At 32.2% G+C, this 23,980-nt stretch overlaps 1 protein-coding gene and 1 long non-coding RNA gene across 7 annotated transcripts; one reads left to right on the forward strand and one right to left on the reverse strand.

Annotated features, from left to right (window-relative positions):
• Positions 1–195: 195 nt before the first annotated feature.
• On the reverse strand, positions 196–21,819 carry LOC104592566 (cuscuta receptor 1-like). Its single transcript, XM_010252004.3, has 11 exons — positions 21,363–21,819; positions 20,950–21,105; positions 17,582–17,734; positions 17,426–17,482; positions 16,841–16,996; positions 16,522–16,602; positions 15,227–15,388; positions 14,852–14,929; positions 8,552–8,701; positions 8,259–8,411; positions 196–2,489 (listed from the first exon to the last, which is right to left on the reverse strand). Exons 1-11 carry the CDS (start codon positions 21,730–21,732, stop codon positions 241–243), a joined length of 3,765 nt encoding a protein of 1,254 aa, XP_010250306.1. The 5' UTR covers positions 21,733–21,819; the 3' UTR covers positions 196–240.
• On the forward strand, positions 2,983–7,504 carry LOC148789666 (uncharacterized). Of its 6 annotated transcripts, XR_016079231.1 has the most exons (6): positions 2,983–3,053; positions 4,164–4,222; positions 4,311–4,403; positions 4,504–5,131; positions 5,218–5,277; positions 6,967–7,503. It is a non-coding gene; the product is annotated as an uncharacterized LOC148789666 (long non-coding RNA). The 6 variants fall into 6 exon arrangements; XR_016079225.1 differs by having other exon boundaries at positions 4,311–5,131; positions 6,967–7,501; XR_016079230.1 differs by lacking the exon at positions 4,164–4,222 and having other exon boundaries at positions 2,990–3,053; positions 5,086–5,131; positions 6,967–7,504.
• Positions 21,820–23,980: the final 2,161 nt, after the last annotated feature.

A 23,980-nucleotide genomic window follows, 5' to 3' on the forward strand; every position in this document is an offset into this window, starting at 1 on the left:
AGGCAAGGCATTCTATGTCATATTTCATGTTCTCATTTTCCTTCATTTTGATAATGGCTCATAAAATGTGCAAGGTGGTCACCCCTTTACCTTTAGTAAAGTTTTTTTTTTCTTTTGTCTTTTGATAATCGACTTGGACCTGAAGTAAAGCTTGGGGATTAAAAAAACCTTCACATAAAGCAAATTAATACAAGATTTATTTTGGTAGAAAAAACAAATAGAAGATTCATGTCCAAATATTTAAAACACTGAAAACTTATGGAGATTATCCACAACAAAGTAGTAGCAGGAGGTGATACAAACATGAATGAGATGAAACCATTGACGTCGCCAATAGGGGTTTATATAGAAGACTGCAGCCATTCCCAAAAGCACCGTTATATAAGAAGCTACAAAGCTCATAATGAAGGTGTCCATGTCAAAGCCTCTTTCCTGGTCATTAGAAGTTGGTCGTGCTGAAGATGGTTCTCTAGTCTCACCTGGGCAACTTTTCTCTAATGGCTCTCCACAAAGAAGAGGGTTGCCCTCATAGCTACTTTTCCCAAATGTTGCAAACTGTTCCTTCTGCTCAGGAGTCTTTCCTGATAAGTTGTTGTAGGCCACCGTAAAAACTGACAAAGAGTGTAACTCTGTAATCTGTGGAGGAATTGTCCCAACCAAATTATTGAAAGAAAGGTCCAAGCTCTCCAATTGCTTCAAATTTGAAATGGTTGTTGGAATGCTTCCACTTAAATGATTGTGGGATAGGTTCAATGCATGGATCCCATGTAATTCTCCAATTTCAGGTGGAATGTTACCTACTAATTGATTACATGAGAGATCAAGTCCAAATATGAGTTCGAGAACAATTCCCTTGTAAATGTCATACCTGCTTTTTGTAGTAAACTCCACTTGTTCCATGATTGTTTTAAAAAAACCAGAATTCTGGGAAAATGTAAATTCCCGAAGTGAACTCTTGTAGACATATGATGAATAAAATGAATAAGACATAGTTATACCAGGCCCAGAAACGTAAAATGGATCATCTAGTTCATCCATATTAAATCTATGAGTTGTTCCGTCTAGCCTTTGAAATGTCAAGTTTTTCAAGCAAGAAGGTATAGGACCAGAAAGATTATTGTGAGAAAGATCCATTATGTTTATCTTGTCTAGATGGCATAACTGGATGGGAATGTTACCTTCCAATCGATTTCCTTTCAATAGAAGAACTCCCAATGATGAAAGATTACCAATCCATCTTGGTAGACTACCATTTAACATGTTATCACTTATGTCCAATGTCACCAAACCGGTGCTATTAGAAAAGGCTTCTCTGATTGGTCCTTCAAGCTCATTCTTCTGTAGATGTACATATTCCAAACTCTTTGGGAAGCAAGATGGTATTAAGCCATTAAGATTGTTCATGGAAAGATCCACAAATGTAAGTTTCCCAAGTGCACAGAACTCGGCTGGAATTGGTCCTTTAAAATGATTATTGGCCATGATAAGTACTTGTAAGTCTGATAAATTCCCCAACCATCCAGGAAGCCTACCAGCGATGTTGTTATCACTTGCATCCAATACTTTCAGACTCAAGCTCTTAGATAAACTGAATGGAACGTTTCCTGTAAAATGATTTCCATCTAGGTGTAAGTACATCAGACGAGTTAAGTTAAAAACTGTTGGAAGCATTTGGCCATGCAAATTGTTGTTCGACAACTTGAGGAAATGCAACCTTGAGCATCCCGTGACGATGTGCTCAGGAATTTGTCCTGATAGAGAATTGTTAGAAAGATCCAGTACTTCTAACCATCTCATGTTTCCAATTGAAGAAGGAATTTTTCCTCTAAAAGCATTTGTTGACATGCTCAAAATTTGTAAGTTAGGAAAGATAACTCCAATATTTTCTGGGATTTGACCATGAAATCGATTATGAGAAATAACTAAAATAATCAAATTTGGACAGGGATGAGATGGTAGAACAGGAACGCCCATGAAGGAATTATTCATTATATTCAGTACCTCTAGTCTTGCATTATTCTCTAGCATCTGAGTGGGAAATTGGGAACCATTAAAGTTATTGTGGGAGAGGTCAACTACCCTCAAATCAGATTGGTAGTGAAGGAAATTAGGCAATGGACTAGGTGGATTGTTGAGTGTGAAGCTTGACAGGTGCAAGATTTTCAATTGGCGAAAGATTGGTATCAGAGCTGGGAGGTCGGGTTCCACTTGAAGCTGGTTATTCTGAAGTTGGAATACCTCAAGGTTGGAAAGGTTAGCCAACGAATTAAATGAAAATGGACCTTGGAAGTGATTGTTTGAAAGATCGAAGTACTCAAGTGAGGTGAGACCATTAATGATACACGGATCAATGTTTCCTTCAAACTGATTGTAAGATAGATCCAAGAGCCGAAGTCTTGTCAAATTTCCTAAACATGAATCCAGATGACTCATAAAGCCATTATTAGAGTTGAAATTTAGCTCCTCTAGTTTATTCAGTTTGCATAGCCCTGCAAATGAAATGATGCATGTAATTTAGTTAGTAATCTTAGCTTGCAATTCTCCTTACCAAATTAATTAAATTTAATATTATGAGCTAGCCATATTATACTCGGGCTCCTCTATTAAAATTTATTATCAACGTTATGTCACTAGCTAGAGATCAACAAGTGGGTAAATCCAACATACAAAACCAAGAAACTGTAGGAGAAAAAATGGTAATTATAATTAGAGCTAAGGCTCCATTTGGTTCGCAGAAATAGGAGTCCGGAATTCAAATCGGAATGGATCATTCTGATTCCAGGCGTTTGGTTGGGCGGAATCAGAATCCAATTCCCATTCTGAGCAGAACGACAATCCCCCTTTTGAGGTAATGGCCATTCCCGACCCACCCCCTAGGAATCGGAATCCCATTCCCGTTTCTTCAAATAACAAAAAACAAAATTACATTAAAGCCCTCCAAGCCTTTTCACTACTTGATTCAACTTTTCTAACCCTGTCTCACTCATCTTTCGTCTCTCTCTCCTTACAGCTAAAGAAGAACGAATTTGGACTGAAACTCCAGCGAAGGCAAGGTAAGTCACTGTCAATTTTGCTCTCTCTCCTCTCCTATTCTTCTTCTTCCTCTTCTTCTCTCTCTCACACTCTTTTTCATTCCTCCCCTGTCTTTCTATTGTAGATCAGACCAGACCACAATGTATTTCTTTTTGCTATTAGATTTCACACTCTCTTTCTCTCTCTCTCTCTCACTCTCTCTTCATTACTCCCTAGTTTTCTAGTTGTAGATTTGACTAGACTACAGCAAGGTAAGTTTCCTCCATTTTCCTTCTAGAAAAGTATGTTTTATATAGATCTTAGTAGAAAGTTTGAAATGCATGCTAAAATTGGTTGTTTCTACTAGTTTGTTGCCTTGCTAAAGTGTAATTTAATCTGTACTGATGCAAAAATATGGGAGTTCAAATGATTTGTTTGTGAATAGATGTTTATCTTTTTTTTTTTTTCAGAATGTGATTTGCACATTTAGAATTCTGAGGATGGTCTCTTTGTGGTTATCATCTCAACTTCCATCTGAAATTTAATCTCCTTACTGTCTCTCTGTGGTTATCATCCCTAGGACACTACTTCTGGCCTTTAGATAGCCATGTTGTTAAAGAATTTGATAAAATATGGTGCAAAATCATCAATAAATCTGGAGGAAGGATTAGTGCTACTACCATTCCAGTGATGTTTGGAAGGTAACACATTCAATCTGAACACAATTTACTCCTAAGATAAGCTGATTCCAATTGATGCTTGCATTATGTTTTAAATCAGAACTTTAGAGGGTCCTGAAAGGTGTAATGGGGTAGCAAGATTCACATTCGAATATCTATGTGGTCGCCCAGTAGTATGTTTGCCCCTGTATGATAAAATAGTATTATAGTTAATCTAGCTCTTATTTTGATCTTGATCTAATGAGTTATTTAATCATTGATCTTATAATACTAGTGCTAATAGTCAGTAATCAGTATTTGTCATGAGTCATGAGTAAATAGCAATCAGAGAGATCTTAATTTTTATCAGTCTTTTAATATTTGATAATAAATTATTATCATCATTATGTTTGTTTTGACTTTAACATTTAAGCCCACCCTGTGCCACACTTCGTTTTCTAAGAGTTAGCTTTCATTCTTCCATGATATCAGGAAGAGAGGCAGGCCACATCAAAGCATCTTATCTTCATACATACTAAGCTCTATTCAATGTATTGGATTCTTACTTTATGAAACAATCTTGCCTAAAGTACTTGCTTTGTATATGTTTCGGCTTATAGTAATCTTGATTTTCTTCAGGTAGGGGCAGCAGATTATATTGCAATAGCTAAAAACTATCATATAGTCTTCATATCTGACATTCCTGTGATGAGTATGTGCATTCGCGACAAGGTATTTTTGCTGCTAGTGAATGTTAATCCTTTTGTCAAATATTTTATCAGCATTATTTTGTCAAATATTCCATTAGTATCGAATTTATGAGAAATTGTAGGACCCACCTAAAGTTGATCGGAGCTTTTAATAACTGGGAGCAATTTTTAGACCATGTCAGAAGATCTTGGGATGGAGCTCAATCTAGCTCAGATTGAAGATGTCTCTTGCATTGAGAGAGGATCTCAGGCGACTAGATTGTGAATATTACTACCAGGAAGATGCAGGGTTGGGACATTGGGTTGTGGCCAATCCAAGGATGAGTGGGGTTAATGGCAGCAGCCATCTCCATAACAGAGACTGAAGAGGGTGAACCAAGCAAGAGGCTCATGGCAGCAGCCATCTCCATAGCAGTAGCAGCTGAAGCAGTTGAGCGAGGAGAAGGAACAGCAGAGCCCATGGAGACATACAGGATGCGCAGCTCCTCATCTGTGTGGGCAAAGAAACAGCTAGTGGAGCATAGATAGAGGCATCTGCTGGTCAAGCTCTTGTTTTTGGGGCAGATGTTTCGGAAGAAGAAGTGGAATCAATGATAAAAAACTATAAGATGAAGTTCCTTGTGCTTATTGATTCAGTGAGTGGCCCATGAAATTATTGTGGTTGCATATTTTAAAGCTAATTCCTGGTATTATCATGTCTTCAGGCAGTAGATACATGGGGAACAGTTGACATATTGATAAATAATGCAGGTATCAAGAGTTTGTACATGGTTCATTAGAATTAAACATTTTCGTTTATTGTCTCTTTTCCCCTGACAGTTCCACAATGGCTTTAGGTTTGCTGATGAGAATGAAGAAACCTCAATGGCAGGAGGTCATTGACTAGAATCTTACAGGTATATTTCTGTGTACACAAGTATGTATGCTGAAATATCTAACTACTTAGGTTTTATTTCTTAATTTATGTCTTTTGTAACCAAGGCTCATACGTTATGGGATATTCAGTTTCCTCTCCTTCCCCCCCCCCTCCCCCCCTTGATCTGTGCATCATGGTTCAGTACACTATCCAATTGAGCTGATTCCTCAATTTTGATTTCCTGATGCTTCTAGAATTAACAACACAAAGAGAGGACTTCGTTCTTAATTATGGTGGATCAGCCCTAGCAGTCATTGGTAGTTAACAGAGGCATAGGAAGCAAGATACATTGCAAAGATCCCTGAAGTGTACCTTATACAACTAAGGGCCTTGAACCACTTTGTCATACCTTAACCCTTATAGATGCATATAGATGGTCATTTCCCGGATGGATGTGGTAGATTGTCCCTTTTTATTCTACTGGTTGTATGATCCTTTCTATTATTGCTTTGATAGTTGATGTAGGCCCTGTTTGATGATTAAGTACTTGTTAAAAGAAGTACTTGATAGAAGTACTTATTTTAACAACCTTTTAGGCTGTTTGGTAACCCACTTTTCAAATCACTTATTATGTTTTTAAGTACTTATTGGGATGGTAATGTTTAGTAAGCTACTTTTCCCATAAGTGCTTATACTTATACAAATGAAAATTTTAGCCCAGATTAAATTTATGATAATTTGGAGGCTGCTTTAAACGTTTCTCATGCTTTTGCAGTGAGTTGAACAAGTAGCAGTAACTATTTCTACTGAATGAATGAATGTGATTCAGAATGTAAGACTGATGTGCCTATAACCAAATATAATTTCAGGGATGAAAAAATTGCAAAGCTTGTATCTATAAAATCAAAAAATACATTTGCACTACATATCAGTCAATCCATATCACGAATATCAAAAACATATCAATGAGTTGAGTGCCTATACTGTTTCAGATTTATGTTTCAGAGATCTGAGATTGAGCTCTGTTTCAGAGATCTAAGATGGAGCTCTGTTTCAGAGATCTGAGATCGAGCTATGTTTCAGAGATCTAAGATCGAGCTCTGTTTCGGATTTCAGACTTCACACAACCAACAGTAGATTTCACAATAGTAGATCTATGTATAGAGAACTAACCTATTGTCGTCGGTCGCCGTTCAAACAGTAGATTTACAAAGAATAGAGTTCATGTTAGAAAAAAAAAAAAAAAAAAAAAAAAAAAAAACGATTAAATGAGAAGAAAACCTCAAGACAGAGGAAAGAGGCCAAACGGCAGGTCTGTCGGCCACGGTTCCTGACCGCCAATCGCTGCCGGTGGACCTGCAACTGGTGTGCCATTGCTGCTAGGGTTTGAGGGTCGAATGATTGGAGAAGGGAGAGGTATAACCTCATGGGGGTATTTTAGTCATTATAAAAATTTGCCAGGGACTGGTTCGTCCTATTATTTTGGAGAAGTACTTCTTCAAGAAGTATTTAAAAAAAAAAAACCAACTTGAAGTCACTTTTTCAAAGAAGTACTTTAAAATAAAGTACTTCTTCCCCACTTTTTTACCAAACACCCATAAATACCTAAATACCACTTAATGTGTGGTTCCATATCTTAAAAGAAGTACTTCTTTTAAGTGTTCTCAAACAGGGCTATATACATGTCTAATTGGTTGGTTCCTTTGGTTTGTTTAATTTGTTTTTGCAGGCTAAGTTGGTTTAGTGTTGTAGAAAATGTTCGCTCAAGGGATTGATCTTAATCTTGACTTCGGATTTTAGAAGTGAAGATCATGGAACCCAAATGTGTCTTTCAGTTAATGCACTTTCTTACTTATCTCAGCCCATAATTGGTTCATGAGGTCAGATGGTTCAGATGGAACTGACTGTAAAAAATATGGGTTCAGTTGCAAGAAGGCGAGGATTTATTCATCAATCACCAAATTATGTGCAAGTTATAGCCTTTTGAGCTGAAGTTCAATTGTAGAAGATGAAATGTAGGAGTGACATCGTATTATAGATGCGGGATTTTTGTTTTAAACGTTCATGTCGTACCAGTAATATTTCTACCATTATGAGAGATTTTTGTTTATTTATGTATTTTTCTTTTCTGAAGAATTATTTTTTTTTGTGATTTTTGTTTGTTTTGTCATATTTTCTCCATATATGCGATAGCTGGTTGCCAATGTGTGTATATGTTGAAAATATATAAATAGTGGTATTTTTTATGTTCTTTTAACAGGGGTAGAATTGGAAACTTTGGTTGATTCCAATTCCATCTTCTAGTTGAATCAAACAGCAGGAATCCGATTCCAATTCCGATTCCTGACTGAACCAAACAGATGCTAGGAATAGGTGATTCCGATTCTGGTTCCTGGGGATTTTGTTTCCGATTGCGGTCCTGTCCATAAACCAAATGCACCCTAAGGTCTTATTCGCAGTTTGGTAAGTTACTTACCGGGGTAAATGCACATACCCAGGTAATTGTTTCCCAGGAAAGATTTACTCGGTTAAGTGTATTTACCCATGTTCTTTTATTTCCCATGTAAATAAGGCAATTGCCATTTTATTCATGAAAATCCATTATTAAAAGGGGCATTTTTGTCCATTTCAAGCAACTTTCCTCTAAGGTGGGAAAGTTATTTACCCACCTAGGAGATGGGTATCACTTACCTTGAAAAATGAACTTTTCCTGTACCCACATAAATCTGAAAAAAAAAAACATTAAATTTTTGGTCAATAAGAATCAAAATCCCATTGACCAACTCTCCTCCTCTAAAAATCCAAAAAAAAAAAACACCCTCTAAAGATAATACCTGCTTCAATTAGTAAGGTCTTTGGAGGGTTATGGGCAGTAACTAGGTTGTGGAATTATCAATTATCAAACCACACCCCTTTATGTTTTTCTCAAAAAAAAAAACTAATGTAAAAAAAGCAACGATGAGAATTAGGAAGTTAATTTTCAATGCATGCATTAATTGCATAAACCCATTTAAGTCATACCTTTAAATGATAGTTGAGTGCCATTGAGTCCTTTAATATTACCCATCCGTAAGAACTTAAGAGAAACCATTTCCCCTATATTCTGGAGAAAGTCATAGCTGAGTGTAGTATCAGACAAGTCTAATAACTCCAACTCACTCAAAGTGCTCAAATCTATATCAAATTAAGGAGAAAGTAAACAATGTTAGACTAGAAGAAATTAATCATTGGTGGTGACTGAATTAATTAATGCAAAAGTAAAATTGAACCAAATTAAATATACATTCGATATCAATTTTTCTTATAATACATACCTTGATCAGTAATTGGTCCACTCAGATCATTTCCACCGAGATACAATGTTTTAATATTGGGTAAAAGAAGACCAATATACTGAAGAATTGTTGTGCTGAATTTGTTATTTGATATGTCAAGGACCTCCAGCTTTCTCAACCTTTTAATACCTGAGAGTGAAAACATATAATGTGCCAAATAAGATTGTGAAAACAGAATGTTCCAAAAAAATACACTCGATATCAAATTTTCCTGTAATACATACCTTGTTCAGTAATTGGTCTACTCAGATTGTGAAAACAAAATGTTCCAAGAAAATAAACCCTATCTCTCCTTGTTCTGTTCTGTGCATGGTTGGAAAAGTCTAGTTTATCTCAGAACACACCACACTAGCATGGTGGGTCTTAGAACATAATACATGATAATTTAATAATTAATTAAATATAATAAAAATAATGATTAATCATTAAAAATCAAAGATTAGAACTAAAAGAATCACAGGTCTAAAAAAGGAGAAAGAAGATGGAAGCAATAGATCAATGATCAACTAGTAGAAGCTTGGAATAGGGGGTTGAGAAGCATGGAACCAAATAGAAAATTGAGCATGGGTATAGTTCATTCCAAGACACGAAAAATCGACCCGAGTTGATCGATTTTCTAGTATTTTAGGTTGGTTTTGGTTAAAAAAATCTCCCAATTCGATCAAATTGGATCAGTTTCACTTTGGCCATTTGTAAGCCGACCAAAATTGAACAACCTAACCATGGATATATATTAACATTTTATATTTTAAATACAACTTTTAATGTGGAAAAGTGGGAAATTTCCCATATTTCTTAGTCTAAAATGTTTTATATCATAAATCTAATTTAAATTTTTTTTTTAATAATTGAACTATAATTTTTAAAATTAAATTTAATATTTAAGTTTAAATCTTTTGAACAGAGTGGCCGAACCAAAAAATCGACCCAAACCGATACAACTTGAATGGGTCAGTTTTTACAAAAGGTCAGTCGGTTTTAGTCGACCAAGTCCCCAACCTAACCAAGTCAATTTGATTGGCCAAATAGTCTGCGAATAAACCGAACCAACTCATGAACCCTCATAATTTCAGCTAAATTAATAGTCTCATCTCTGATAAATAACAATAGTTTAATCTCCAATAATTATTGAAAATTTATAGAAACGTACACAATTATTGAAAATACATTGATAATGAAAAAAATACAATAATTACAATAATTACAAAAATATCATATGTACTAAAAATATATAAACTTAGTCAATAAATAGTATAATCTCTAATAAAAATTAATCAATTTAAAAAGTTCAATAATAGTAGTTTAATCTCCATTTATTATTGAAAGTTTTCTATTAAATAACAAAACAAAATAAATTTATACATAATCATTAAAAATAAATTTATCACAAAAATTAATAAATAATTACTGAAATACAACAAATATTAATTTTAATATATATAGTTATATAATAAATACAAATTAAGAGTTTAAAATTATTATTAATAAATATTAATTTTATTGAAAGTTATTTTCTCGAATTATTACTTGATATAAGTGAAGTTAGTTACTTACAATATTATGTAAAAATATTAAATTATTATTAATTTCAATATTATGTTATAATTATTATTCTACTTTTTAGAATTTTTTTAAATTTATTATATAATTTCTTTATTTTAACTATTTAAAATCTAGTTATGTTAAATATTTTGTTATTTAAAATATTTAGTAATTTAAATGCATAAATAATATGTAAAATATTTAAATTTTAAAATATTAATTATTTATTGAATTTAATTATCTATAAAATCATAATTTATACTATTAGTACATAATTTAATTATTAATTTTGTGATATTTTAAATTATTATTAGTTTCAGGATTATGGTATAATTATTTTTCTACTTTGAAGAATTTATTTAAGTTTATTACATAATTTTGTTATTGGAATATTTAAAAAATCTATAAAATATTTAAACTTTTTTTTGTTATTTGAGTTTTATTTATTTAAAGCTATTACATATTATTAAATATTTGATAACATTTAAATTGATAATCCAGATAAACATAATTTAAATTGTTAGTAATAATTTCATGATATATTTTGTCAAAGTATAAAATTATTTTTTGTATTTTTAATAAATATTTGAAACTTATTATATCATTTTGTTAAAGTATTTAGTATCTCTTAAATTTTTTAATCCAAACTTTCTTTAAATAGATATAGATAAAAAGTAGGGGAGAGGATAAATAGGAATTATGGATAATTTAGGAGAGAAACTTTTTACTAAATTAGAGATAATTTTGGAGATCAATAGGAATTAGAGATAATTTAGAAGATGAATAAGAATTAGAGATAATTTTGGATAAAGTGGGGGATAGTGGGGGAGGTAGTTTAGGAGAAGAGATTGTTTAGGTTATTGGGAATGTGCATCTCTTTGGTTGTAATGTTATGTGGGTCGACGTGAGCAGAGTTTGTGTGATGCATCTCATTGGTTGTTTCAAAAAATGACATAGAAAAAAAATAAAAAAAATAAAAAGAAAATATTTCTTCACTACCTTATTTTAATATTTACTAGCGGGAACCTGTGCAATGCATAGGATTTATTAAGCGAAAGATAAATAATAGAAAGGGTCATTTACTAAAATACCCTTATAGTTTCATGAATTTACTAAAATCTACCCTATAGTTACAATTTTACTAAAACACCACTTATAATTTGCAACGGATTTAATCAATCTTCCATTAGATGATAGTGGAAAATGACATTGTTGACCCTATTGTTCATTTAAATAAATTTAATCAAAAGAAAATAGAAATAATAATACCATTCTTGCCCTTAATAAGATACGAGCAACCACTCTATTGACTATATTTGGTCAATTTTGTTTTCTGTATAAAAAAGTGTTAATGATATTTTTTGAATAAAAAATCATGGGCCTAATGGCAAAACAAACACTCCTTAATGAATGGTTGGTTAAGTAAATAAGTTGTAAAATATATGGGATGTTTTAGTAAAATAAAAACTATAAGGTAGGTTAAGTAAATATGTAAAACTATAAGGTGGGTTCTAATAAATAACCTGAATAGAAACACATAAGAGTATATACAATTGTTTCAATAACAATAATTAATTTTAGTTAGGTTTATTCATCAAACTTATGAAATTGACCAACACGATCAACTTGACCCGAGTTGGTCGGTTTTCTAATATTTTAGGTCAGCTTTGGTTTAAAAATTTCCCAATTTGACCAAGTTGGATCAGTTTCACTTTGGCCATTTGTAAACCGGCCAAAATTGAACAACCTAACTATGGATATATATTAATATTTTATATTTTAAATATAATTTTGAATATGAAAATGTGAGAAATTTCCTATATTTCTTAGCGTAAAATGTGTTATTTCATAAATCTAATTTTTAATTTTATTTTTTAATAATTGCACTATAATTTTTAAAATTTAATTTAATTTTTAAGTTTAAATATTTTGAACCAACTGACCTTTTATGAAAACCAACCCAAACCGATACAACTTGAGTGGGTTGATTTTTACAAAAGGTCAGTTGGTTTCAATTGACCAACTCCCCAATCTCACTAGTTCAATTTCGTTGGCCAAATAGCATATGGCCGGACCAAACCAACTCATGAACACTTTTAATTTTAGCTAAATTAATAATCTTATCTCCAATAAATAACAATATTTTATTCTCCAATAATTATTAAAAATTCATAGCAAAAATACACAATTATTTAAAATATATTGATAATGAAAAAATACATTAATTAAAATAATTACAAAAATACAATAAGTACAATAAATAATTACTAAAAATATATTAACTTAGTCAATAATAGTATAATCTCAAATAATATTTTAATCTCTAATAAATATTAATTAATCAATAAGTTATAACAAACATACAATAAATACAATAAGTACAATAAATTAAATTTAAAAATTCAATAATAGTAGTTTAATCTCCAATAATTATTGAAAGTTTTCTGTTAAATAACAAAACAAAATAAATTTATACATAATCATTGATAATGCATTTATCACATAAAACAATAAATAATTACTGAAATAAAATAAATATTAATTTTAGTATATATAATTATATAATAAATACAAATTAAGAGTTTAAAATTATTGTTAAAAAATATTTTTTTTGAAAGTTATTTTCTCGAATTATTACTTGACATAAGTGAAATTAGTTATTTACAATATTATGTAAAAATATTAAATTATTATTAATTTCAATATCATGTTATAATTATTTTTCTACTTTTCAGATGTTTTTTAATTTTATTAAATAATTTCTTTATTTTAACTATTTAAAATCAAGTTATGTTAAATATTTTGTTATTTAAAGTATTTAGTTATTTAAATATTTAAATAATATGTCAAATATTGAAATTTTAAAATATTAATTATTTATTGAATTTAATTATCCATAAAATCATAATTTATTCTATTATTAATAATTTCATTATTAATTTTGTAATATATTAAATTATTACTAATTTCAATATTATGTTATAATTATTTTTCTAGTTTGAAGAATTTTTTAAATTTATTACAAAATTCCGTTATTTTAACTATTTAAAATCTAGTTTTGATAAATACTTAAATAATCTACAAAATATTTAAATTGTTAGTACATAATTTTGTGATATATTTTGTAAGATTATAAAACTATTTTTTATGTTTTGAATAAATATTTTAAAGTTATTATATAATTTTGTTAGAATATTTAAATAATTCTTAATTTTTTTTAATCCAAACTTTCTTTAGATAGATATAGATAAGAAGTAGGGGAGAGGATAAATCGGAATTAGTGATAATTTAGGAGAGAAAATCTCTACTAAATTAGAGATAATTTTGGAAGTAAATAGGAATTAGAGTTAATTTAGAAGATAAATATGAATTAGAAATAATTTTGGAGAAAGTGGGGGGATAGTGAGGGAGGTAGTTTAGGAGAAATTTTTGGAGAAGAGATTATTTAGTTTTTAGGAAAGTGCATCTCATTGGTTGTTTCAAAAATGACATGGAATAAGAAAATAAAAAAATTCAAAAAAAGGAGAAAATTTCTTCACTGCCTTGTTATATATATATATGGAAGCAAAAAAAAAAAGAAAATAAAGTTAAAAATTAAAGATATTCCAACCGGATAGGCAAGAGTGGGAAATAGGGTTACATATACTCTTCTTTTATTGGTTGTCTAGAAAATGACCTGGAATAAAAAAATAAAAATTCAAGAAAAAGAAAAAATTTCTTGACCACTTTGTTTTATTATATATAGATATAGATATAGATATAGATAGATAGATAGATAGATAGATAGATAGATAATAATTTACTGTCCAATTAACTAAAAGCATAATCTAATAATAGAATATATCAAAATACAGGTTGAAATTGAAAGGAAAAGTTCATGAACGCATTCAACGGTGAAATTGGATGAAGACCTATTTTAGAGTTTTATTATTATGTCTAGGTTGTAGCCACCATTCTCATGTATGGACTACCACACTTGTGTAGCCACTTTGCCTACAATATTTATTAGGTAGAATTTTAGCCACTCAAAATGTTGACTTTTCTATATCAAGTTACCCCCGCCAAAAACAAAAATAAAGAAATAAAACAGATTAAAATGTAAATATTAACAGAAAAAACACTAGTGACATTGAAAAATTAAATCATTATTATCTAAATAACTTTATTTTGAAATTAAATATTTAATTCATTAAATACCAAAATGTTGTTTGCAATATTATTGCTTTAAATAATTAATTATTAATTGATTGAAATTTAATGCAGCTAATTAGCTGCATATTATTGGCATGGTCTGCATGGACATCCCACTTCCATGTTAGGAATTAATATATTTGAGAATCATCATCTCTGATTCCCGGGAGTCATTTACTTCCCATGCCAAAAGTATGTAATTTTTCAGTCGACCTCATGTGTACACTGCTTTGTTAAATTAGATGATTAGCAATAAGAGAATAAATTAGAATCAAAGAATTGATGCTTCTCCAAAACTCCTCGTTTGGTAGCAGAGGTTGCACCATTCATTTTCAAGCTCTTTTTGGTGAAGGCAATTGGTGAATTAAGGGAGGAAGGGAAAGCAGAGTTTCTTGTTTTGTTTTGTTTGAATCTCAAGTTTTAAAAATGTTTTGAGGCCTCTTCTTCAGATGAGGCATTATATCACTAATTTGATTTTTCTGCTATGAAGTTCATAAGAAGAAAATAAATGACATAGAATTAATACGAGGATCCAACAGGACATACCTGGGATGATTTGTGGAGTTCCATTAAATCCATTTTCACTCAAATACAACATTTGCAAGTTGTATAGATTCGCAAATTCTGCAAAACCACGAAATTTAGAGACTCCAACTTTACCTGGTATTGAGACTGTTGATTCGTTGAGAGATTGTATACGACTCCGGATCTTCTTCCCATTAGATCTCTGCCCATGTCTATCCATAACAAACTATCCATGAATTGGAAACATTTCTTCTTGCATAATACTATGTAGAAGGATGAGATATTCTCCATGTATGACTATGATGTTGTGTGGATAGAAGTGGACAGAATTTGTGTGGGCAAGAGATCTGGACTCAATATATATATGAGGAGATTATGAACATCAGTCTTACGTACCTTGGCCAGTAAAGGTCCCTTCTATATTATTGCCAGAGAGATCCAGAGACTTGAGGGATTGAGATTTGAGGGCTCCCAAATTGGGAATAATACTTCGGCCGAAAGAGTTATGGCTGAAGTCGAGGACCTCCAGGTTTTTCAACCTATCTAAGTGTTTAAAGCCTGCGAAAGAGTTATTGTTGAATAAGTATTATATATGGTAAAATTGGTCAGAAAGTAACAAAGAAATCAAAACAAACTAGATATGGATCCATTACAAGAAATCAAAACAAACTAGAGAAACTCAGATAAGAAAAATAAGAACTAGGGATGGCACTGAGGTGGGTTCAGGAAGGGTTTTGTGAATTTTAGATTTTATCCACCTCCTGAAACTTTTCAAACCATACCCCCCCTGCCCCCAAAACCCATGGCAGGTTGGAATTTTTTAATCCAAATCCTCCTTGACCCTACCCTTCCTGCATTCAAGGGTAGGGGATTGGGTTTAGAATCCACATCCAATTTTCTATTATTTATTGTCATATATTAGAAATAAATAAGTAAAAAACATAAATAAGCAACAAAATTTTCAATTATTTGATTAAGGCATAAAAAAAATACATAAACTATCAATTGTTCTCTATGAAAAATTTAAGATATTATTAAATTCAAGACCTAAAAGATAAGGTTTATATGATTTTCAAACAATATATGAATTGGAGAGAGTCGGGTTTAGGCAAATACCATTCCCTACCATACCTGTACAGGTTATAGAATCCCAAAACCTATTTTTCAAAGAAAAAAAAAAAAAAACACTCTCTACCGGAGAGGATAAGGGTGAAGGGTGAATAACCACGGGATAGGGTAAAAATTGCCATCCTAATATCAATGGAACACAAGAAATCAAAAATCAGATACCAACCAACACTTGACACTATAGTCATTCACTTCAGTCCATGCCAAATATGCTAAATGCATGGCTGGTACGGTATAAAGCATTCAGTTTCCCCTCTTGTTTGCTGTTGTATATAGCATGGTTTTTAAAACCGACCTGGTGACCGAATCAATCAGGGATCCGGTTATCAGGTCAAATGGTATGAATACCGGGTCGAACGGTTTGACAGAAAAAATAAAAAATGATCAAAATTATTCAAACGGTTCAGACCATTAATCATCCAGTTCAGCGGTTTATTGACCAAAATCAACAGTTTTAGAAAAAAATAGAACCGATTTCTGGTTTTTCTGGTCCGACCATCCGGTCCAATCCGGTTTTGAAAACCATGATATATAACTTGTATATGTAATTTAATTGGGCTTACCTTGATCTTGAAGTCCCAGAGTGCTGCTTAACCCATTCCAACTCAAATCCAATATTTGCAAGTTCTCCAAACCCGATAATTCTACAAATTTTGTATTAAAATTTCAGAAATGGCAATAAGAAAGAGTCAATACTAACGCAGGGTTAAAACAAAAAATCATGATCATAGATGTACTGCAATGGCCCCATCAATGACTCACTTCATCTAATTCATCGTGGAGTCACGGCAACAAATTAAATCAAAGACTTTAATTTAATTCTCAGATGTCAGATCATATAGCTTTTATCCAGGATAAAATTAAGATTAAAATTGAACATACCTTCGTAAGGAAAGGGGTTTGTGAAAGAGTTTTGACGAAGAGACAGTTTCTTGAGGGATTTGAGGGAACCCAGCGACGGCAGGATGCTGTTGTCCAAGGCATTGTTACCAAAGTCAAGGACCTCCAGCTTTTCTAATCTAGCCAACGTTTTCAAACCTGCAAGGATAAATATTTCCTTTTGTTTTCCAACTTTGTAATTTAAGAAGTAAGCTAAATGTACCCAATCACTCACCAAAGGGCTTTCAAAAAAAACAAAAAAAGAAAAATCACTCAGCAAGAGCCAATTATATAAATTTCCAATCAAACGGTTGTGACGACGTTTGATTACTTAGATGGATATCCTTCTATTCATCCGTCTTAAGGATGACTTAAGGGTCCGTTTGGTTTGTATCTAAAAATCAGAAATTTGGAATGAGAATTTTAATTTATATGCCACTTGAATTGGTCAGATTCAATTTATATGCTACTTGGTCAGATTCAATAATCCAAATTTATAAAAAAAGAAAAGAAAAGAATTGTTTAATTTGCTTCTTCCCTTGATTGGTAATGCAGCTAGCATAAGTTAATTGAGGATCTGTAGATTACCTTCTAATTTATTCCAACTCAAATCCAACATTTGCAAGTTCTCCAGACCCGCTAATTCTACAAATTTCAGTATAAAAAATATAGAGACAACATTAAGAAAGTGATGCCAGACCATATGCATTTTATTGAGAATTTGAGAGTGAAATTTGAAAATACCTTCAGGAAAGGGGTTTGTGAAAGCATTTTCATTAAGAGATAAAATCTTGAGGGATTTGAGGGCACCCAAATACGGCAAGATGCTGTTGTCCAACCCATTCCTACACAAATCCAACACCTCCAGCTTCTCCATTCTACCCCACGGTTCCAACCCTGCAAGGATAAATACATATAACTATTTTTTTATTTTTTGCCAATATTGTAATTTAAGCCTGAAGCATAATGTACCCTATCACTCATCCATTTATATAAAATGCCAATCAAACGGCTGTAACCTTGGATGGATAGCTTCCTGTTCTTCGGTAGTAAACACAACCTAAGTCATAATTTAACCATTGTTGGCTTATGTACACATTAGAATCAAATTTGAATAATAATAAAAAAAAAATCTCTTTAGACTTTCCATTCATTTCATATAGAAGTGTAGAAACAATATGGAAAAAGGTTTAATAATGTTGGACATGGAAAGCACAGCAGAACAAATTTGAAATGTTACCTTGACTCTCTATATATTAAACCATGAAAATCATTCATTGATAAGTTAAAATGTTGAAGTTTTCAAAGTGGAGAAACAAAATTTGTTCAATGAGCAATACACCCAATCAAACAAACATGTAATGATCCATATTATTACCAAATGACATATTTATTTGTGATTGATAAGATGTATAACCCATTGTGCAGGTCTTGTTTTATTAGGAAGATCAAGACTCTAGGGAGTAATATAAAATATCTAGACTTAATAGTACTTACTTTGGATTTGTAGAATGTACCTGAGATTGAAAGTTGAATGAAGTTGCCGAAGGGCTTTCAAAAACAAAAAAAAACTTTGGATTTGTAGAATATGAAGTGTGAAGTTTGAAAAGAAAAAACAGCTCCGAAAAAGCTCTGAAAGCATTCAGTAGAAAATTTGCTATTCCACTTTTGTAGACATCTAAAAATAGTGAAATTATTCGGTTATCTGAATGTTGTAATGTCTAAAACCTATTTATTTTATAAATGTTCCCCTCACAGTTGTTTTTTAAATAAAAATAAATGAAAATGATCAAAAACACAATAAAAGAGTAATAATATAAAAATAATATAAATTAAGTATTAAATATAGTACTAAGGATAATTAAAAAGCATAAAATATCAAAAAATATTAACCAATAAATAAAAAATACTAAGTATACTATTAAGGATAATTAAAATATTACAACTATTTTAATGAAATAATTAAACACCACAAAATGAATACAAAATATTAAAAACGGGTAAACCAATAAATGAAAATGATAAAAAAATTAAAAATTAGTAAATTAAATTAATAAATAAATCATCTTAATTTCTTTATAGAAAATATTAGAATTATTGAATTGGACCAGTCCAAAATGATCCAAATTATTCATTAGATTGGATTAGACCTGGTCCATTTGTAATGGACTCGATGAGCTGAATAAGATTGGACCAAATGCAATCTAATTTACATCCCTACATATTGATATGCACCCCAACTGGCACATTGAAGATTGACTGGCTTTTTAGTGGAACAAAATGGTTGAATAAAAATAACTTACATGAATTTAAATCTATGACAATTTAACAAAAACACAGCATTTAAACTAACTTGACTGAGAGATACAATATAAACGGATCGAATGAGATATATTATCAGATCGGATAGGGTGAATCTGTATTTGCTTCAATTATAAACGGATCGAATATGAATTATTTTTAATGGATCGAAGTCAAATCTGAATTGAAACGATTGCATACTGTTCGCATCGCTACATCAAACCCAAATACACGACAAACACGACAAAAGATCACAGCTTCCGTGAAAGTAGGGGAGGCCCAGACCTCCTCCACATGTGCAGTCAAGATTCCCAATAAATCCAAGGAAAACGCCTTCCTACCCAATTAATTCTCTTTAAAATGGTAAAACCCACCAAGTTTGCAGTCCATGAGCCTGTGTGCTGGTATGATTTTTTTTTTTTTTATTGAAAGAAAATTTGAAAGAATAAATAAGAAATTTTGAAAAAGGATAATAAGATAGACATCAGATTGAAAAACTTTTTAAAATTTTAATTCATATGAATTTTAATACACACACACACATATATATATATATATATATATATAACTGAAAAAATACAATAAAATTAAAATGAAATAGTAAAATAAATTTGAAAATAAGGGGTTTTATGGGAATTGGGATGAGAAAGATTGATCGCCATTGTGATGAAAGCAAGTAAAGATAAGAATATTTATAGGAGTTGAAGAGCATTGAATTGATTAAACTGTCCTCCTAAACTATTTATTTATAGTTGTTTTGAGGGATATTTTGATCCTTTGGGAATTTTTGTAAGAGTTTTCCTATCACTTAACTAAAATTACCCCACCCCGACTTAACCAAAATTACCTTTCAACGTGCAGGACCGCAGACCATGCCGTGCCAAGCACCTAGGCCTTACTCCGGAGGCCCAGCCCGGCCTGGGGTGCGGGTATTGATTGGCACGCCATGGCTCTATAGCCCATGGGCCAGCCCGTTTCAAATCTATACATCCATAAATGGCCAAATGGGCCTCTATTAATTCAGATAATTCTGGCAACACCCTGTAACAGTAGGGCAGTAGATTTTGCCATAGAAACCGCCCATCAGAATTGGTGCAGGAATTGAAAGAATTCAGATCTCCTACCCAGCATCAAGGTCGCCTGAAGTTACGGCACTTTTCTCCCCGGAAACCAGTTCGCCCGACTCCAGATCGCCTGAAACCAAAACACCTGAATAAAACATTGCCAATAACTGCGACCACAACCTTGATAGATACCTCCATGGCCATGGGCGCTCACCAAAAGTCTTGAAGCGCCACCCAGTGAACCCAAAATTAGTTAGGAAATGGCAGCGGATCTGGCATCCAGATTCACACAGAAACCTTTCCGAACCAAAAATAAAATTTAAGATACCAATCTACTCCAACAAAACCAGCATCTAAGCCGCCCCCATTCAAACGGCGAAATCGTTCAGAAGAATTCCAATCAGGGCCACCCGGACGGAACCTTCAGTAGCCTCACCAAAAAAATTTTCTCCCACTCCACTCTATTCTAGATATCAGTGCATGCGTTACTTAATAATCTTTTGAGTTTGATGCAACCTCATAATCAAAGTAAAATAAACCATGCATAAGGATTTTATTAAGAGCAAAACGACTTAACCCCAGGAGTGCCGTTTAACCAATTGCGACTCAAATCCAGAATTTGCAACTTCTTTAGACCCGCAAATTCTACAAATTTTGTATTGAAAATCCAGAGATGATATATGATAGAAATAAAAGTAAAATAAACCATAAGGAGTTTATTAAGAGTAAAACGAAAGTTGAACATACCTTCAAAGGAAAAGGGATTTGAGAAAGCATTTTCACAAAGAAACAGATTCTTGAGGGATTTGAGGGCACCCAAAGATGGAAAGATGCTGTTGTTGAAGAAATTCGAACTCAAATCCAGGACCTCCAGCTTCTTCAGTCTACCCAACAGTTCCAAGCCTGCATGGATAAACTTCATATTACTATTACTATTTCTTAATATCATGATATAAGCCAGAAGTTGTTTAATTAATTTACCCCCTCCCCCATCAATCACCCGATTATTAAGGATGACCTCATGAATTAATTAACTCTTGCTGGCTTATGAATGCATTAGAACATGAACATTATTTCATTTCATTTCCAAGGAGAGATGATCAGAAAAATTAACAAGAAAAGAGCTCAACGATCACAGTAGAACGAAATTGATATATTACCTTGATTCTCCACAAAACTCATAATGGAGTTCCCTGATAAACTGAGATTTTGAAGCTCATGAAAAGGAAGAAACAAGCTCACATTTAAATTAAAATATACATCTATCATATTGTTGAGGGAGAGTTGGATGACTCGATTGGTGGTGGAATTACACTCAACTCGTTCCCAGGCACAACATTCATGGCTCCTGCTATCATCGTCAACCCAAGATTGGAGAAGAGTGGGATTATTCAAGTAAGGTTGGACGTAAGCCTTGAATTCTAAGAGACCCTTTCTTTCCTCCTCTACGCACCCTAATGTTTCATGATTGAACCCAACAACCAAAATCATCCACACCCATAAAATTCCCAAGGCCGATCGCGAATTCATTGACTTGTTGTAGACACTTTGAATTAATGGTAGTGTATTCAAGTAGCTCCCTCTGTTCCTACTCCTTGTGGCCTCTTCTATGCTCAAAATGATGAGTATTTAAACACATCAAGAAAAACAACAGATTGAAAGAGTCAAAGCACAGGTATGAGACAAGGATAAAGGGTCATTGAAGGAGCACCGGATTTATTATCATACTTCAACTTCGCACATCACTATAAATTATTTTCTGTACTCTAATTATTGATATTTGTGCCATTAATATATGGGATAATTAAATAAATATGTCCTATGGTTTCATTAAACTATTTAAATATACATACTGTACCTTTTCAAATATATCCTATAGGAATAGGATGGCCCCAAATAGAAATAGGTCCTCCATGAAAATTCTTGGGCCATTTGCACCCTTCTTGGGCCTATAATGTCAGGTGCATGTTATATTTCATTAAAATTCCAGTTCTATCCCACCCTTCCTCCTCTTCTTCCCTAGTGACCAAACCAGTAAATACAGACACTCGCCATTGCTACCTTTATAAATAGAGAGTTCGGACCAGCTACCGGTGCCAATATCGTCCCAATCAGCAATTACATTATATCGGAAACATTTTCCCTGAATGACAAGGGACAGGGTTGATAGCAGATTCCTAACCATAAATAAAAAGATATAGAAAAAAGAAAGAAATTAAATATAAAGATCTTAGTGCAGCATGCTGTTAAAAACTAATTTGGAAACAGAATTGCTTTGATCAGCGATTCCCAGGTCAAAATCTGACCGTTCAAATACCGGTCAAATGGTCTTGGGATCCAAAACAAGACCCAGAATTATAACTGATTCTTGTGTCAGATGGTTTGACCGTCCATGTTAATGTTAATGGGTCACAATCCACCTTGACATTGATCCACCCATCTCCCTCATACTCAAAAGATGATAAAGAATATATTTCAGTCAAAATAAGAAATTGCAGAAAAAATATATAATATGATAAAATTTTCAAAAATTTATATTTCAACTAAAAATGCAAAAACGATAGAACCAAAAAAACAGAAAATAATAAAAACAAATCAAAAGAACAATATTTCAACAAAAAAAGTAAAAATTTTTTAAAATACATAAATTGATAAAAATTCAATATATATATATATATATATATATATACACTAATAAAAGAGCGAATAGCCCCATTTTCTAGACTTTTCATTAGACATTTTTACCCCTTATCTAAACAACATACAATATGCATAAAAAAGGGCATTATGTCCTTTACTCTCACTCCAAAAACTATCCACTTATAACAGTTAAGAAACTGCTCATTTATAACCATTCAAAAACTGTCCATGGATTATAAATAGTCTTGTCTTGGAGATACTGTCACGTGCAAATGCACGCACATGTTTACTAGTATACATATATACATATATACATATACATATATATACATGTTTATTAGTATACATATATATATATATATACAAACCAAAAACAGAAATTGTAGAAAACACAAAAATAATTGATAAAAAATTAAAAAAAAAATTGTACATTACTGATATAGGCACATATGGCAGGGTCCTGGATGGCACCACGTGGTATCGGGCGGATGATATCTTAGTCATCCATCTCTAATTGCCTCCAACCACTCTATGGCAAGGTCAAGTATAAAAGGGGATGCCCAACTTCAAAGTAAGTTCATCTAGTCCACTCTTGCTCTCTAACTTTCTTTCTCTCGAGTGATCTTGTCTGAGCCCTTGTCTCAAGCTTAGTTTGACCCCTTTCAAGTACTTGACTAAGTTGACCGTCGGAGTTTCCACTCCTGAGATAACACTCGGGGGCTCTGAAGTGTGATCTCTCCTTACTCTTAAATTGGACACATCGGTCTCAGCCAGAAGCGAAGTTACCTTGTTACCCTCGGCCCCATCCTAGGCAGCAACAATTATATCAAAAACAGAAAAAAACTGTAAAAAATGATACTTTTTCACAAAAAATAAAGACAAATATTTTTTATTAAACTATAGAAACTTCAAAAATCGAACTTAGTTTGAGCTTCTCCTTGATCAATGAAACCAATATGGTACATCCAAGTTTCGATGATCTATTCAAATGTTTGGATTATTCGAACCATATAAATGAAAATGCACTGTTAGGATGATTCGAACCATATAACTGAAAATGCACAAAAATCCTATAAAAATTGCATAAACAGATGATATATGCTTTTTGTTGAACATGTGATTCGTATTGATGCTTGCG

This window comes from Nelumbo nucifera, chromosome 8 (assembly GCF_055504915.1).
Source record: "Nelumbo nucifera cultivar China Antique chromosome 8, China Antique-T2T, whole genome shotgun sequence".
Classification (NCBI taxonomy): domain Eukaryota; kingdom Viridiplantae; phylum Streptophyta; class Magnoliopsida; order Proteales; family Nelumbonaceae; genus Nelumbo; species Nelumbo nucifera.

What these genes read in the sequence shown, in the direction of transcription:
- LOC104592566 (XM_010252004.3), bottom strand. Translation starts at nt 21,732, where the DNA reads ATGAATTCGCGATCGGCCTTGGGAATTTTATGGGTGTGGATGATTTTG. An exon ending in AAACCCCTTTCCTTACGAAG is followed by an intron (nt 16,603 to 16,840) that starts GTATGTTCAATT and finishes CAAAATTTGTAG; the next exon opens with AATTATCGGGTTTGGAGAAC. An exon ending in TCTGGGACTTCAAGATCAAG is followed by an intron (nt 15,389 to 16,521) that starts GTAAGCCCAATT and finishes ACTCTTTCGCAG; the next exon opens with GCTTTAAACACTTAGATAGG.